Source organism: Charadrius vociferus, unplaced genomic scaffold, assembly GCF_000708025.1.
Source record: "Charadrius vociferus isolate BGI_N301 unplaced genomic scaffold, ASM70802v2 scaffold325, whole genome shotgun sequence".
In the NCBI taxonomy this organism is placed as follows: Eukaryota; Metazoa; Chordata; class Aves; order Charadriiformes; family Charadriidae; genus Charadrius; species Charadrius vociferus.
In genome coordinates this window covers 4,308,674-4,322,814 of record NW_009648526.1, presented here as the reverse complement: position 1 = coordinate 4,322,814, position 14,141 = coordinate 4,308,674, and the positions used below count along the sequence as shown (strand labels likewise).

Sequence of the window (14,141 nt, the reverse complement as noted above, 5' to 3'; positions counted from 1 at the left end):
GAACCGCTCTCAGAAGCAAAAAAAGCAGGTCTAAAGCTGGCGTTGCATCTTTCAGAGGTAAAAGTTTTCTTTATTTTAGTCCTTCTCTGTAATTCCCATTTTATAAAAACCTTGATGAAACAAAAATTAACTTCTGTGCATTTTGAACTTCTCAGTCCAAAGTAGTAATGGTGTTGGAGCATTTTGACAAGAGAGAAGAAAACAAGGAGAAACCCTCAACAATCTTTCCTGAATCAGAGCTGTCAAATTATTTCTTACTGTACTGTATCTATTGGGGGGGGTGAGTGTAAATTTGAAAATTATTAATATTCTAAGAGATTCACTGTTTTCTTCTTGGCATTTTCTCAGAAGTCAGGTATAGTAAAATTGGCACCATTTTCACGAATAGCTCTGTTAGCTCTGCCTGCATCAGTAGAAAGAGTTGGGCTTCTCCGTACAAAGTGTTGAAGTGGTGGCTGAAGCTTACTCTGACGAGTTTGATAAATACTGAAAATATTTTTATTTCTTCAGGAAATCAGGCATGATAAACAATGTCACAGGCCTATTTATACTTGTTTGTATTTCATTAAGGAGGCTTTTGCAGGATATTCCTGCATGCTTCTCTGAAAAATTATTTCTTAATGTCTCAGTGGTCTTTTGGTTTTGTTTCATTTTTTGTTTGTGTTGGTTTTGGCCTCTTACAGTTTAAGTTCTTCATGCAACATTTTTTTAAGTCCCTGTGTAAAACAGGTGTTAAAGGTCATCTCGGCAGGGTGGTTTTGAAACTGAAGCCTACAGAGCTGATTTGAGGCCTCCAACTGCAGGTGCTTCAGAACTGCAAATAGCGATCATCTATTTTTACTTACCAGTTTAGGGTTAGGGCTTCTTCAGTTTGTAATTCCAAGTTGAGAGTCACTTACATGCACTGCTTCTTTCTTTACAGGATAGTAATGCAGATACATAGTCTTGCTGACACTTTCTTTTGGGTAAAATATGCTGTGAAAATAGAGTTTGAAGTCCATTGAAATGATTTAATGTGCTGTTTTACACTGCCTTTACAGAATGTAAAATGTATATCTTCTCTAGATTCCGAATCAAGAAGAGGAGACCAAAATTCTCCTGGGCCTGCCTCCTGACAGAATTGGACACGGAACATTTCTCAACTCTGCAACAGTGGGCTCAGAAGAGTTAGTGCCACTTGTTCGACAGAATCATATACCTATTGGTAAGGAAAAAAGTTCAGGAAATTCCTTGGTGATCTCTGGATTTCAGAATATCGTATGTGCTGCTGATCTAGTAACTCTGGTTTGTCGTTGACCAGAGGTCACTTAAGAAAATGTGGCAGTGTGTGCCAGAGAATTGCCAGTGAAGGTGCATTGGTGATGTGTTTGTGGTTTTGACATATTTGTGGCAGCAGACAACAATGGATGTCTCGGATGAAAACAAAAGGAAAGCATAACTTGTAGTTCCTGTGCAAGGCTGTATGGTGTTCCTGTACCTGGTTTGCAAGCTCCCTAAAGTCTATACCCAGACAGTACATGAGAAGAAATTGATTACCAATATCAGAAGATATTACCAAGTATTTGAAGCATAGAAAATCAGGGAAACAACAATAGCTGATTTTAATTTTCATTTGGGAGCAGAACTAAGTCAATTAATATGTAAAAAAACATGTTTTTTGTTTCCATATATATCCTTGGTTCTTCTTCTTTCACTTTAGAACTTTGCATGACATCAAACATCAAAACTCAGACAGTGCCTTCCTGTGACAAACACCATTTTGGATACTGGTACAACATGGGCCACCCTGCAGTGCTTTGTGTAAGTTTTTTGATTTTAACCACGTATTCAGGCAAAGAGCCAAACTAGTGTGAAACTGGAATAGTATAACTCCTTTTATGGGTCAGAACTGACTTACTAATGATTTCTGACCTTGCAGCAAATCATCTGCTTATAGGAAATGGTAATGTTCTGTTTGAGAAACGCTTGTAATATAAATGGGAATTTTTAGTATTTCTCTTGGTTTTATTGTAAGGCAAGACCTTGTTTTCTGTAAAGATAAGACTATCAGCTGTGCGTGCAATGAACTTAACTGTTGCGTTCAGAGGGGTTTCTCTTCAGCATACTGGCCCAATGCTTGCCCTTAAGCTTGTGCTTACCCCTGGGTATTTGTTGTGTTGGATGAGAGTCCTCGAGTTCTCTTGGCAGCTAATTAAGGTCCTTAAATGTTGAGGTGCCAGGTATTTTCCCTGGTATTGGCAGGATTTTCCTCTCATCCTGTTGGTTTAACCCCTGTAATTTGTAACACTGTCCAAGCATGGGTGTATACATATATTAGAGCGTTGTGCTTATTATTCAAATAAGCCTCAATCCTTTATTGTATAAAGTATTTATTATTGAGTTTGAACTCTGTTGCATTCGGTGAAAAATAATTCAGGATTAGAGATTGTTTCTGAGACTTTCAATTGTGCAAAGTCTGGATAGCCAGTAAAGTCACCGAAGAGAGCAGTTTACCCCTAAAGGCCTATAAAAACAAGAGCAGCAGAAGGAGGAGACGCTGCAGTGTCTTCAGCATAACAGGATGTAGTTAGTGCTCTCTGCGGGGACACAGGGACACCGAGTCGCAGGTAGGTAATCTCATTTACCCATAAATAATCCTGACCTGCTCCTTTTAGATGAATAACCTTCAGGTGGCTTTCGATGCTGTGTTTTGAGGCTGGGCTCGTCCTTCACTCAGTATCAAGAAGCTGTTGTAGTTGAGAGGAGTGTGGAGGGTGAGAAAGTTTCCTCCCCGGAGGCGCAGGAATACAGAGTGCGCTCTGGTTCCCAGGTCGGAGGGAGGAGAAAAGAGGAATAAGGACACCTGCGCTTACTGACGCTGCTTGCTCATGTGCGTCCTTTACTAGCCATCTCCCTAGCAATTTTAATAGGAAATACTATTTTCTTTATAAGTTGTGCCATCACTTTAGGAAGCTTGTATGTTTGAATAGTTTATTAATTTTGAGTGAAAATAGGGCAAACAAAGTATGAAATAATTACCAGCAGGTGAAAGAACTATGGAATAAAATGTGAAACAGCAAGATAAAACTGGTTTGTAATGTGTAGAAAAACATCGTTTTGATGTAGAAGAACTAATTTAAACTCTTTTTTTCTTTTCTTTCAATTTAACTCCAGACTGATGATAAAGGCGTCTTTGCAACAGATCTCTCGCAGGAATACGAGCTGGTTGCAAAAACATTTAATCTGACCCGATCGCAGATGTGGGATCTTTCCTATGACTCCATCAACTATATCTTTGCTCCTGGTGCAGTAAAGTCAAGGCTAAGGGAACGGTGGTGCCAGCTGAAGCCAGCTCTGTTTGATTAACCAAAGTGTTGTTCTGAGCAGCTTGGGTTTGTTAGCTTAGTTAATAACTATTTTTGACTGAAGGTCCCTGGCTTTTTTCAGACTTCAGGTTTGTGAACGCAGCCCGTAAGCTGTGCTTGTGCAGAATGAAGAGGACAGGAATGTGTCCCTTGTCAGCGGGGACAGAAGTAAATCTTTCCTAGTTGGGAAGGGCTCCTGACCAGGGACTGAAATTCCAAATGTGTTGTCACATTGTTGTTGCTCTCCAGTTGACAAGACATTTTTTTAAAAATAGTTAAAATGTGTCATCATACTACAAACATTTGAGAGTCAGAACACAACAAAGGCACAGCTGTTGGGGTTGGAAATGTCTCTGCTGGCAGCATTACCCCAGCAGCGGGTGCTATGGTGTGTGCATTTGGGTTTTGTATTGTTTTTAAACAGAAGTTTGAGCAATTGATTGAATGTGAAGGCAGAAACCAACTCAGGGAAAGTGAAACATTTGTCTCAAAAGTATTAAATATTGCATATGTTTTTATTGGCATAGGTGTATGACTGAGGCCTGCTGTGGATTGCATAGGGCACGTGGTGGTGCCTGTTGACACACTTGGCACCAGTAGCATTTAGACAAAGTTAAGAATTTTGAATGTCTTAGCAAAGTCTGAGCTTCTGGGGGGAAATGGCTCAATTCTTCAAATGCTTTTTAGAATTGCTCTTTGTTTCTCATAAAAAAAGCAATAAAAATAGCTTGAACCTCCATGTTTTCAAAGCCACTGCTTCAAGTGTGCATGCGCATGTGTGCGTGCGAGCTGCAGCAGAGCAGCGCATCCCACCTGCGGCGGGACTGGGTGAGTGCAGAGGCGCTGTGTGTGGGCGGCACAGCTCCCGTTCCCACAGCTGAGGGGGCTCCTGGGTTCCGCAGTGACGGGGTTCCCTCTGCCTGTCGCTGTGCGGGTGTGTTCTGATGCCCAGATATTAGGATCTCCATGAACGTATGCAGCCAGCGTACCCCGTGGTAGACACTGCTGGGGAGTGTAGGGAGAAGGTATTTCACACCCAGAATGTTTCTACTTTGATTAATTAAGCAACCAAAATTCTGGGCTTTACAAGGAATGCTGAATATAGATACAATGATACAGAAGCTGTTCATGACTTGTGTTTTGGGTTTTTTTTTTAATAAAATCAGCATAAAGTAGTTGTTCTGGCTCCAAAGTGGCAATAAGAAGTGAAAAGAAAAAAAAAAAAAAAACAATTTTAAAAATCTAACCAACCAAACAAAAAACCAAAACCCAAAAGCTGGTGTGGGGGAGCGTAGCAGAGAAGTTGCTGTGTCTGTGTGGCCGCCTGGTGTTACCCCAGAAGGGTTTCCAAGCAGAAAACATTCCTTTTGGAGATGGGGAAAATCATGTAAAGCAGAACCGTCATTTTGTATGTTCTTATCTGAACTCAGAAAAAGACCTCATGCTGAGGTCTTAAATTTATAAATGGTACTTTACTTCCCGAATAGTTGCACTGGGCACATTATCTTTTGTTGTTTGATGAAGTTGTGTTATCACTTGCTGTTTGATCAAGTTTGTCTGGATTTTCTTTCTACAGTCACTATGGTGTCCTGGTTTGAGGTAAAACAGAACCAGTTTATTCTTTTTCCTTTCTTATGGAAAAGCTCTCTAAAGACAGGTTGGACAGCTCTGTGGAGTGTTATGGTTACGTATATCTTCATCTCAGGATAAGTGGTCCTACACTCAAGTGAGATGGCATTCTCTTGTAAAATAAGTTTTAGAGTATTTTTATAGGTTACAGCCTTCTAATAACTCTTCAGTAACATAGTATTTGCTTTATTAGCAAAGAAAAACAGTCGACTTGCTGTTTATTTCCTAAGCGGTCATCCGCAGTGTTTGTTTTTTCTGTCAAGTGTAAAACTTTCTAAAGCAAAATAAGACTGGTCAGTGTCTGATGAGATTTTTAGTTTCTGTTAGTGTTATACAGAAGTAAGTTTGTTTTTTGAGGTTTACATGTTGAGTGTGACTTGTAGGTGTGTTCGTTCAGAGAGTACAGCCCCGTAAATGCTGCTATTTTCAATCTCCTTTTTTTCCTGCCAGCATACAGTGTTTTAGAGATTTTTAATGTGATGGACTGTTATGTATAGTTCTCAATATTTGCGTTTAATTGGTTTCTGTGTGTCTTCACAATCCCGCCTTGCTTCAGTTGTAGTGCTGCCCCCAGACAGTTTGGTACATGATGACACAGGGATGCTGCATTGTTTTATAATTAAAAAAACACAACACTTCCCTGATTATTACTGAAACAACAGTGTCCTGGACACACAGCGACGGTGAGAACTCTGTCACGTGCAGTGCCCAAGCTGTACAGTAGAAGCTGAAGTCTTACTGTCTCACTGTTGCTGGGCTATTTTTCAGGAGTGTAACTTCTATAAGTAAAAGTGCAGAGGTTCCTCCTTTGGCTTCCAGTAAGATTATAGTTAATTTTAAGTGCTTTTTGCTGAGCCTGCTTGTTAAATTCAGAGTTAACAGTGAAATAACCATTCTTTAGTTTATAATCTTGTATAAAAAGGACTGTGACATACAGCTGGAGGGAAGTAACCATCAGTAATAGGGCAGAGGACTTTTTTTTTTTTCCCCTGAATGCAATGGAAATTCCAAGTAACTACTTCTAGAATATCATATGGTATAAGAGGAGGTTTAAGTATCTATTGAAGTGCAGATCAACTTATTTTTAAAGTAAACAGAGTAGATGTGGACTGAGTTAATATTTTTGTTTATTTCCATCTGATTATATGAGCGGACCCTTACAAAACAGCCTTCAATGCTCAGAGTCTTTTTTCACATCCTATGAAAATACATGCTCTGGTCCTACTACACAATGCAGTCTTTGGAGATGTATGCACGCAGAGAGCAACTGCTCGCTGCATCATCAGCTTCTCAGAGTTCCTTTTGAGACAAACGCAGAAAGTCCCTCTGTTCCTTACGATGAGGTGGGTGACACACCACAGCTTATCACCACGCAAGCACTGAACTGTAAGCACTTACACACTGCTCTTCAACATTGTAGCTTTGCAAATCATGTAGTTACATGAATGATTTATATGCCTGTTTCAATATTTTGGCATTTCAAACTACTACATTAATAATAATAATAACACAAATAAAGGCATTGTGTTAGGTAAGTTAAGTGCTTAAGATGGTTAAGAGACTGGAGCATATCTCCTGCAAGAGGCCAGGAGAGCCGGGGCTGTTTGGAGAAGAGAAGGCTCCGGGGGCAGATCGCATCCATGTGGTTAAGTATCTGCTGGGAAGGAGGAAAGAAGATGGCGCTAGGCTCTTCCCAGCAATACCCCATAATAGGAAAAAGGGCAGCAACTGAAACAGGAAATGCTACCTGAACATAAGAAAATACCTTTTCCTGTGTGGGTGGTTGAACATGGGAACGCGTTGCCCAGGCCGGCTGGGGAGTCTCCATCTGTGCAGATATTCAAACCCTGAAGCGACCTGCTGCAGTGGACCCTGCCTGAGCAAAGGAGGTGGACGGGGCAATCTCCAGAGATGCCTCCCAACCTCAACTGGTCTGTGGCTCTGGGAAGGGAATATACAAATATATACGTGATAAAGTCTCTATATGAATACAAAATCTTTTAAAATTAAATACTGACTTAACTCGGTCACTCAAGTGATGATTTTTCACCAGGCTTGGACAAAAGCAGTTGAATGACTTGTGAAATTGTTTTTAAAGAATGATTTATTCATTCTTTGTAGCCTTCCTTCTTTCATGTCCATTGTGGAATCCTTTAGTGCCATCAGGACCTTTGGGCAGCCGCAGCACCCCTACAGGCAGCCCGTCTGCGTTCTGTATTTTCCGAGCCAACATGGGGCTACTGACAGGACTCTTCTTTTGTGCTACAGTCTGAGCTTTTCTTCTCTGTACCCAGGGGCTACCTGAAGGAGTGACACTGCTATCCGAGGAATAATCCGTATATTTCCCTGGCATCTCAGGGCTAGTGCTTGGGTTAAGCTTGCTGTCTTCAACCAGTGGAGACTTTCTGGTTACTTTTCTTAGTGAAGATGGACTGTTCCAAGGACTTGATCTGGGTGACACATTAGGACTCAAATGGTTGGTTGGGTGAAAGACGGGGCTCAAATTACTCATAGTATTTGTTGCAGCACTTTTGCGTCCTGACAGTGGTGATGTCGGATTACTCTCGGGGTCAGAAGAGCTGTTTGCTGAAGATTCATCACCTACAAACTGAAGTTCCTCAACTCTCTTGTTAAGGGATCTAGCCTTCTTAAGACTCTTGCTGGTATCCTCATCACGGTTCTTGTCTTTGGGAACTTTTTTCTTTGGAGGTTTCATGCCTATTAGGACAACTTTCATGCTGGTCTCTTTCTTTTCAGCACACATGAAGTCATGAGCACGCACAGCAGCATCTACTTCTTCAAATTCTATAATTGCACATTCCTGAGTTCCCAGTTGGGTGTACCGATTGCTGAGCCTCCTGATATCAGGTGGTAGATCCCTACCAGGCTTGAGAATACGAACTGATGAAATTACACCAAAAGTGACAAAGGCCTTGAGGAGATGCTCCATTATCCTTTCTTGCATGCATCCATTTTCTTGTTTGTTAAAAGCCTCCAGCTCAGAAATCACGTGGATATCATACACCAGTAACATCCTGGTAGGGAGGTTTTCACTTGGAAACACTGGAACTGGAGTATTTCTTCTAACCTTCTTGTTATCGTCATTGAGCTCAAGAGTGTCCGAGTACTTCAGTGCGTAGGCTGTGGTTCTCCAGTCGCGGGTAAGGTGCTTCACCTTGAAAACAGGCACAGGGTCAGCAGCACAAATGAACAAACCCACTCAAACTAATTACAGAAAGTTTAAGGCAGATGCAGGCTGCAGTCTACAAACAGAAACCTGGATTTAAGTTTCATGCAGCAGATCTGAGTGAAAGAATAATGAGTGTTCCTGCTATAAAGGGCATCAGTGAGCTGCTGTAAAGCTCATGTCCTGTTGAATCTACTGAAAATAGGAACTGATGCTAAATCTCAAACTGAAAATCATTACTTTAGCTTAAAGCCTCAAGTGATGTTCGGTCATTCTGTATCTAGGACTGAACTGTGACCAAAATGCATGTTCTGTGGGGTTTATTTTGTTAAATTTGCCAAACAAATAATTTTGCCAAGTTTAGGACTTCATTTTATTGAACTGATTTTTCCTTCCTCAGAAAATCTCAGTTTAACCCCCCCTCAAACGTCTCCTTTTCAAAGGACTGTTTTTCAGTGTTTATCTATATAATCCTTTGAAGTGGTCTGAAGAAGCTGGGAGTGCCTTAACTTCTAGGCTGAACAGCTCTGCAAAACTGTCAGATTTAGAATCTTGACAAAGTGTTTCTAATGTAATTTTAGAAATCAGTTTCATACACATATTTACATAGGAGTTCCTAAAGTAAAGCAGAAAAAAAGAAGAAAACCCACCTCACCCTGTAAGTGACCTCAGTTACCAGATACTTTCTACTACTCTTAATTTTTGGATTTTGATACATTTGCAAAGGTCACATTCACCACCCCTTCTCACAGACAAGACAGTGACTTCACCAGGATTAATTAGCTACTCACAAGTAGATGTTCTAGAAATGAATTTTATCTAATGTCCCATTTACTATGCCCTACTCTCTCCCAGAATGACAATTTAAAAGCGTAGTTGCTTAAAAGCCTATGACTTCCCTGCCAGTCATGATTTCAGCAATTAAAGTTCTGCATGAGAATAACCCTAACCATTGCATCAAAACTGAATCATCCCCTGAGAGAGGCAGATAAAGACGACTGTAAAACCTCCTCTATAACATCAGTTATTTTCATCTCATCTCTCCCAATGTTTTTAGATTCATCAGGCTTGCACAAGGCATTTCAAGTCGGAAAAAGCTACCTTACCTTCTTAAAAGAAGTGAGGAGTTTAACACTGACATAGCCCATCTTATTTCTTCTCACATGCTTTAGAAGGAAGGCATCTTTCTCAAGGTTCTCATCTGAGAAGTAATATTCAATCTGTGCTACTAACTTCTGGATCAGGTCATTTTCTGGTGGTTTCCAGTTCTGGTCAGAGTCATCATCATTTTCCTCACCACTGGAAAACAGTTCAATCATTTTATTAACAGATCTTCATCTTACATTAGTGGATTCAAATAGTCTTTCAAAATGAAAAGGCTTAACTGTAATGCTGATTCCAGCTTTCTCTATAGGTAGGCGCTGAACAGGTATCACCCTATCCAGCTGAGGCAGAAGGCCAGCTCAGAGGATGAAGCTTTCCAGTCAGTGTACGGAGTCGAGTTCCTCAGCTCATTCCAAAAGCTGATCTCAGTGTGGAACAATGAGACGTACGCACTAGCATCTTGAAAACACTCTGCCAACTCAAATCCTACACCAAAACATGAAATGCAGGTGCACAGGCGCTGGTGCTATACCGAGTTCCTCCAGTGACAGTGTTTGATTTTTTTTTTTCAGTGTGAAGCTATTAAACATAGGCTTGACACTTATGTGCTTCATAAGTAGTGTCACACACCAGTGAATAGATATTCCAACCAGATGAAATCATGATTTGTCAAGGCTCGTCAACTGCCTGGCTGCAGAAGCCAGTATCCAGGGAGTAAGAAAGACTGACAGGCCTATTGCACTTCCTACAGGTCACTTCCAGAGTGACAGAGTAACTGAACCAGCAGTTTACCGAGGGGCTTAAACTGTGTGTACATTGCAGATTAAGGACTTTGGTGCAGTAGCGGCTCACGTACCTCAGGAATAGCTGTATCTGCACACACATGCAGGTTGGAAAGAAGTAATTTTTATTTTTTCCTCTGTCCCTCCCATCACGTTATCTAGGTATCTGTGCAAAATGGAACACCACTGAGCATCCTATCGCCCCAAAAAGGTATTGCAACCATGGATTTGAGATAAGTTTCTTGCCACATACAGTTACAGCAGCATGTTTGTTGCTGAAATACAAAAGACCATTTAAATTGTTATCTAGCATTGAGGCAAACAGTTCACCTACAGACTACAGCCATAGATGTTGCTATAGGAAGTATAATGCACAAGTCTATCTTAAGCCAGAGTAATTTTTTTTAAAGCTGTTAGCAGTCTAGTTTTGCTGTGGGACCATCATGAAAGTTTCTGTTAAAAAAAAAAAAAAAGGTAAATCATGCACTAAGCTCCCAAGACCCTATAAATCATGTATTACTTTGGTCTCCCATGTACCTCAGCAACAAAAAAGGAGGAGCCACGCATTTTCCTCAAATTGTCTTGAATTGCTTTTGCAGAGCTTGTGAAATCAGTCAAAAAAGGGAGCAGGCATCACACTAGAATCCTCCAAGGGCAATCTGGCAGGGAGGATGCAGGCTACTGAATCTGCTTGGCTGGCAGTTTTGTCCCAGAGCCGAACTGGAGACTGTTCTTAACGCTGAGGGGCATTCTGCCCCTGTCGGGGTGCAGGCAGAAGCTCTGCTGGGGCAGGTACCTGCTGCACGTCTGAAGATACTGGTCAGGTCAATGGGCTTTGCACGGGGACCATGCTCCCAGGTGTGACAATACGTTATGGCAGTTCTCTGGGACCTGGCTTTTTGAAGCTAAAGATTTATTTACTTCTTATGGTTCTTTCAATAATAGGGCAACGCATCAGATACACATGGATACTCATACAATCCTACAAGTGTCCTTGTTAAAATCTCCCCAGCCACTTAATGGGGTGCAGTTCAAAGGAACATAAACAGTGAGAGAGCGACAAAAAGAATTTGAATTATTTGATGCTGCCAGAAGTGGGGGATAATAGATGAAGTTATGACTAAGATAGGAAAAAACATTTAATGGCCAGCTGTGGGTGCTGGTTTCAGAAGGACGAAAAAACAAGGTTAAGTGGGTTTTTTTTTCATTCACAATATTCCCTTACCCCACTACTTCTCATTTTTCATTCACTACCGATTCAGAACTAGTGTGGGAACAAGAAATCTAGCATATTTCAGCAATTTTACATATCCACACTCTGCTAAAGAAATGCTTACCTTCAACTCAGGACGGAGCTTACGGGTTTTTTTAGAGGATTTATTAGTATAGACATTTGCAGGTATTTGGAAGGTTTGCATGGAAAGAAAATGGAGCATCATGCTTGGGAAAAAAATAAAAATTAACTGCATGTTTGCAAAGATCAGTATCATCCTTACTTACAGCGTTAACACACTGAATTGAAGTGAAAGATTTCACCTCTCTAAATTAAGTATTGGTCACAGTCCAAACCATACACCATTTTGATGCTGGGCAAACGGTCCAGCTTTTACAAAAAGTTTAGGGCTCTTAAAACAGACCTCACTAAGCACTGTACGGAAACTCCATCTACAGCAAATGCAGAAGTTTGTAACTAGCTCCATATTCATTAATAATAATGATCAACTGGTAGTACCTCTAGAGTATCAACTCTACTCCACTCTGGTAAGACCCCCCTGCAGTGCTGTGTCCAGCTCTGGACATAAGAAGGACATGGACCTGTTGGAGCAGGTCCAGACTAGATCATTGTCATCATGGACTAGATGGCCTTTAAAGGTCCCTTCCAACCCAAACCATTCTATTCTATACAAAGGTAGTGGATAAATCAATGTCAGTCAACATTGGCAAAAAAAAAAAAAAAAAGCACCTAGCAGTTATTCACAGCTTTCATTTACTTATTTCTTTATTCAGTACTTTGTGACAGATATGCTTGTCAAAACAGTTAGGACAGACTGAAAAACAACCTTTTAACGTGGTGACTCATCTGGCTATTAGTCACACAAGAAACTAAACACATATCTGCATAGAGAATAGATTTGGGGTTTTAAATATCAAATCTCACAAACAAATTGTTTGGATAGAGTCTAACCTTTTGACAAGTTTTTGCTGAGTTATGAAAAGAATAAGGTATTGTATTAATAAGCAGTATGTGGCAATATAACATACAGCCCTAAGTTGATGTTCCAACAGTACAATTGCTCAAAGGCAGTGCAAGTCTGTTAACAAAAACTAGTGGATACAATACTGGGTGCCTACTAATGGGACACCTGGCTGCCGCAATCATTACATTTCAATTTCTATTGTGAAACATATTTTAGACTGTCAACGTGATAAAAACATTCACCTTTCAAGCTCAGATTCTTCCTGTGTCTGTCTGCATCCAAAATCAACTTAAGTTGAGCAAGAATAGCTTTACTTTATTCATAGGAGAACCACCTGTTTGTTACAAATAGTTTGAAGATTTTTCTGGAGCACCTGGCAGCTAAATGGCTGAGGACTGAATGTCACAAATACTCAGAGAGCTCCTGAAGAACTGTGGTGTCTCGAGCATGAGGAAATGGTTTTCATTTCTTAAGTTATAAAACCTAGAAATTGAGGAAAAAAAATCTAAATTGTCTGCTAGCCTAGCTGGAGAGTGAAATGACTCATTCCCAGCAGGTTTAGACCATCAATGACAATTTTCCAAATATTTTGGTAAATAATTTCCTATCAGATGTTGCATTCCCAAAAGTAAATCCTTAGCTAAGGTTACATGTAAATGGCCAAAGCACGCATGAAGTCCACTTGCCTACTTTTGATGTAGAGCCTTTACAGTTCTGTCCATGGCAATACCTCTGGCCCTTCCTGGATCAGGAAAAGGCCATTTACAAAAAGGTAACCTCCACAAGAATTGAATATACATCAGCACTGTCATCAAACATTTCTGAAGATAGCACCTACCGTAGAGGATTAAATAAGCGGCATTTAAGAGTTAGCTATTATGTGTTACAAAGCTTGAAAAAAACCACCATCCTTTTCTGTAGTCTAGGCCAGGGCTAGAAGCTCTTACACAAATAACACTGTCAAAGAAAACAAATGTAAAAAATACTCTGGAATTAAGAAACCAGTAACTGGAATGCAACACTGTAGACTGCCATACACAATTTGATTTATAAAAGTAAAACAGTCACATATGATTGTGGAAAGACTAAGTGGACTCAGTTTAAATGTTTTTGTGCCTAGCTATGCTCGCCTGCTGTTTCTGTAGTGCACAGTTGACAACTGTGACAGCTGCAGAAAACTCCCCCTCCCCAACTACCCCTCTGTAATTTAAAGTAATGCATTGCAGTTCATTCTGAGTCAGTGCTAGGATATGAAGTTAGAGAATCTATTAGAAACAACTGACCATTGAACAGAATACTGAATTTCATGCTACTGTACCTAAATCTCTATACAACTGAATTTATTACTGCATATGCAGCTTTAGTACAAAACACAAGGGGAACTGCTACTAGGTTGTTTTGTGGGGTTTTTTTTCTGGCACAAAAATCCTGGATGTTCTTTTACAACTAAGAGATACTGTTAGGCATCAAAGCAACTTCAGGCATCAGTAATAGTTCCTGCAAGTTATCATTAAATACAGACAACAGCATTGGCATTATCAAACAGTAAAGTGTAGAGTAGATTATAAAGTGGTAGTGCCTTCTGCATTTAAACTGGTCTCGATTTCATGTCTGGCCAACTTGTTTCCAAAGCCACAGAACAGGTCTGCTTGTTCATGTGTTAATTCTACTAGAAAAAATCTCTACGGTTCCACGCAATAAAAGCCAAACAGAAAAACAAAAACAAACAAACAAACAAAACAAAAACCAACCAAAAAAACCCCAACCCACCCCACAACAACAACCAACCCAAACCTTGTTGTAAAAGGCAGTGAAACGGGAATGTCGGGGGCACCACGGCCCGGCTGTGGGCAAGCCACGTCCCGCGCCACCGCCCTGGCCAGCCCGGCCCCGGCCC

General features: G+C 40.6%; 2 protein-coding genes across 2 annotated transcripts in view; one reads left to right on the top strand and one right to left on the bottom strand.

Annotated features, from left to right (window-relative positions):
- The window catches only part of ADAL (adenosine deaminase-like), a 9,171-nt gene extending 5,805 nt beyond the window's left edge, over positions 1-3,366 (top strand). Inside the window, 4 exon segments of the mRNA XM_009885782.1 lie at positions 1-57; positions 1,066-1,204; positions 1,700-1,800; positions 3,154-3,366. Coding sequence (XP_009884084.1) covers positions 1-57; positions 1,066-1,204; positions 1,700-1,800; positions 3,154-3,345 — 489 coding nt within the window. The 3' untranslated portion in view covers positions 3,346-3,366.
- A 3,711-nt stretch (positions 3,367-7,077) lies between these two features.
- Positions 7,078-14,141, bottom strand: part of LARP6 (La ribonucleoprotein domain family, member 6) — an 8,361-nt gene continuing 1,297 nt past the window's right edge. The window contains 3 exon segments of the mRNA XM_009885781.1: positions 7,078-8,148; positions 9,267-9,459; positions 12,931-12,986. Coding sequence (XP_009884083.1) covers positions 7,078-8,148; positions 9,267-9,459; positions 12,931-12,986 — 1,320 coding nt within the window.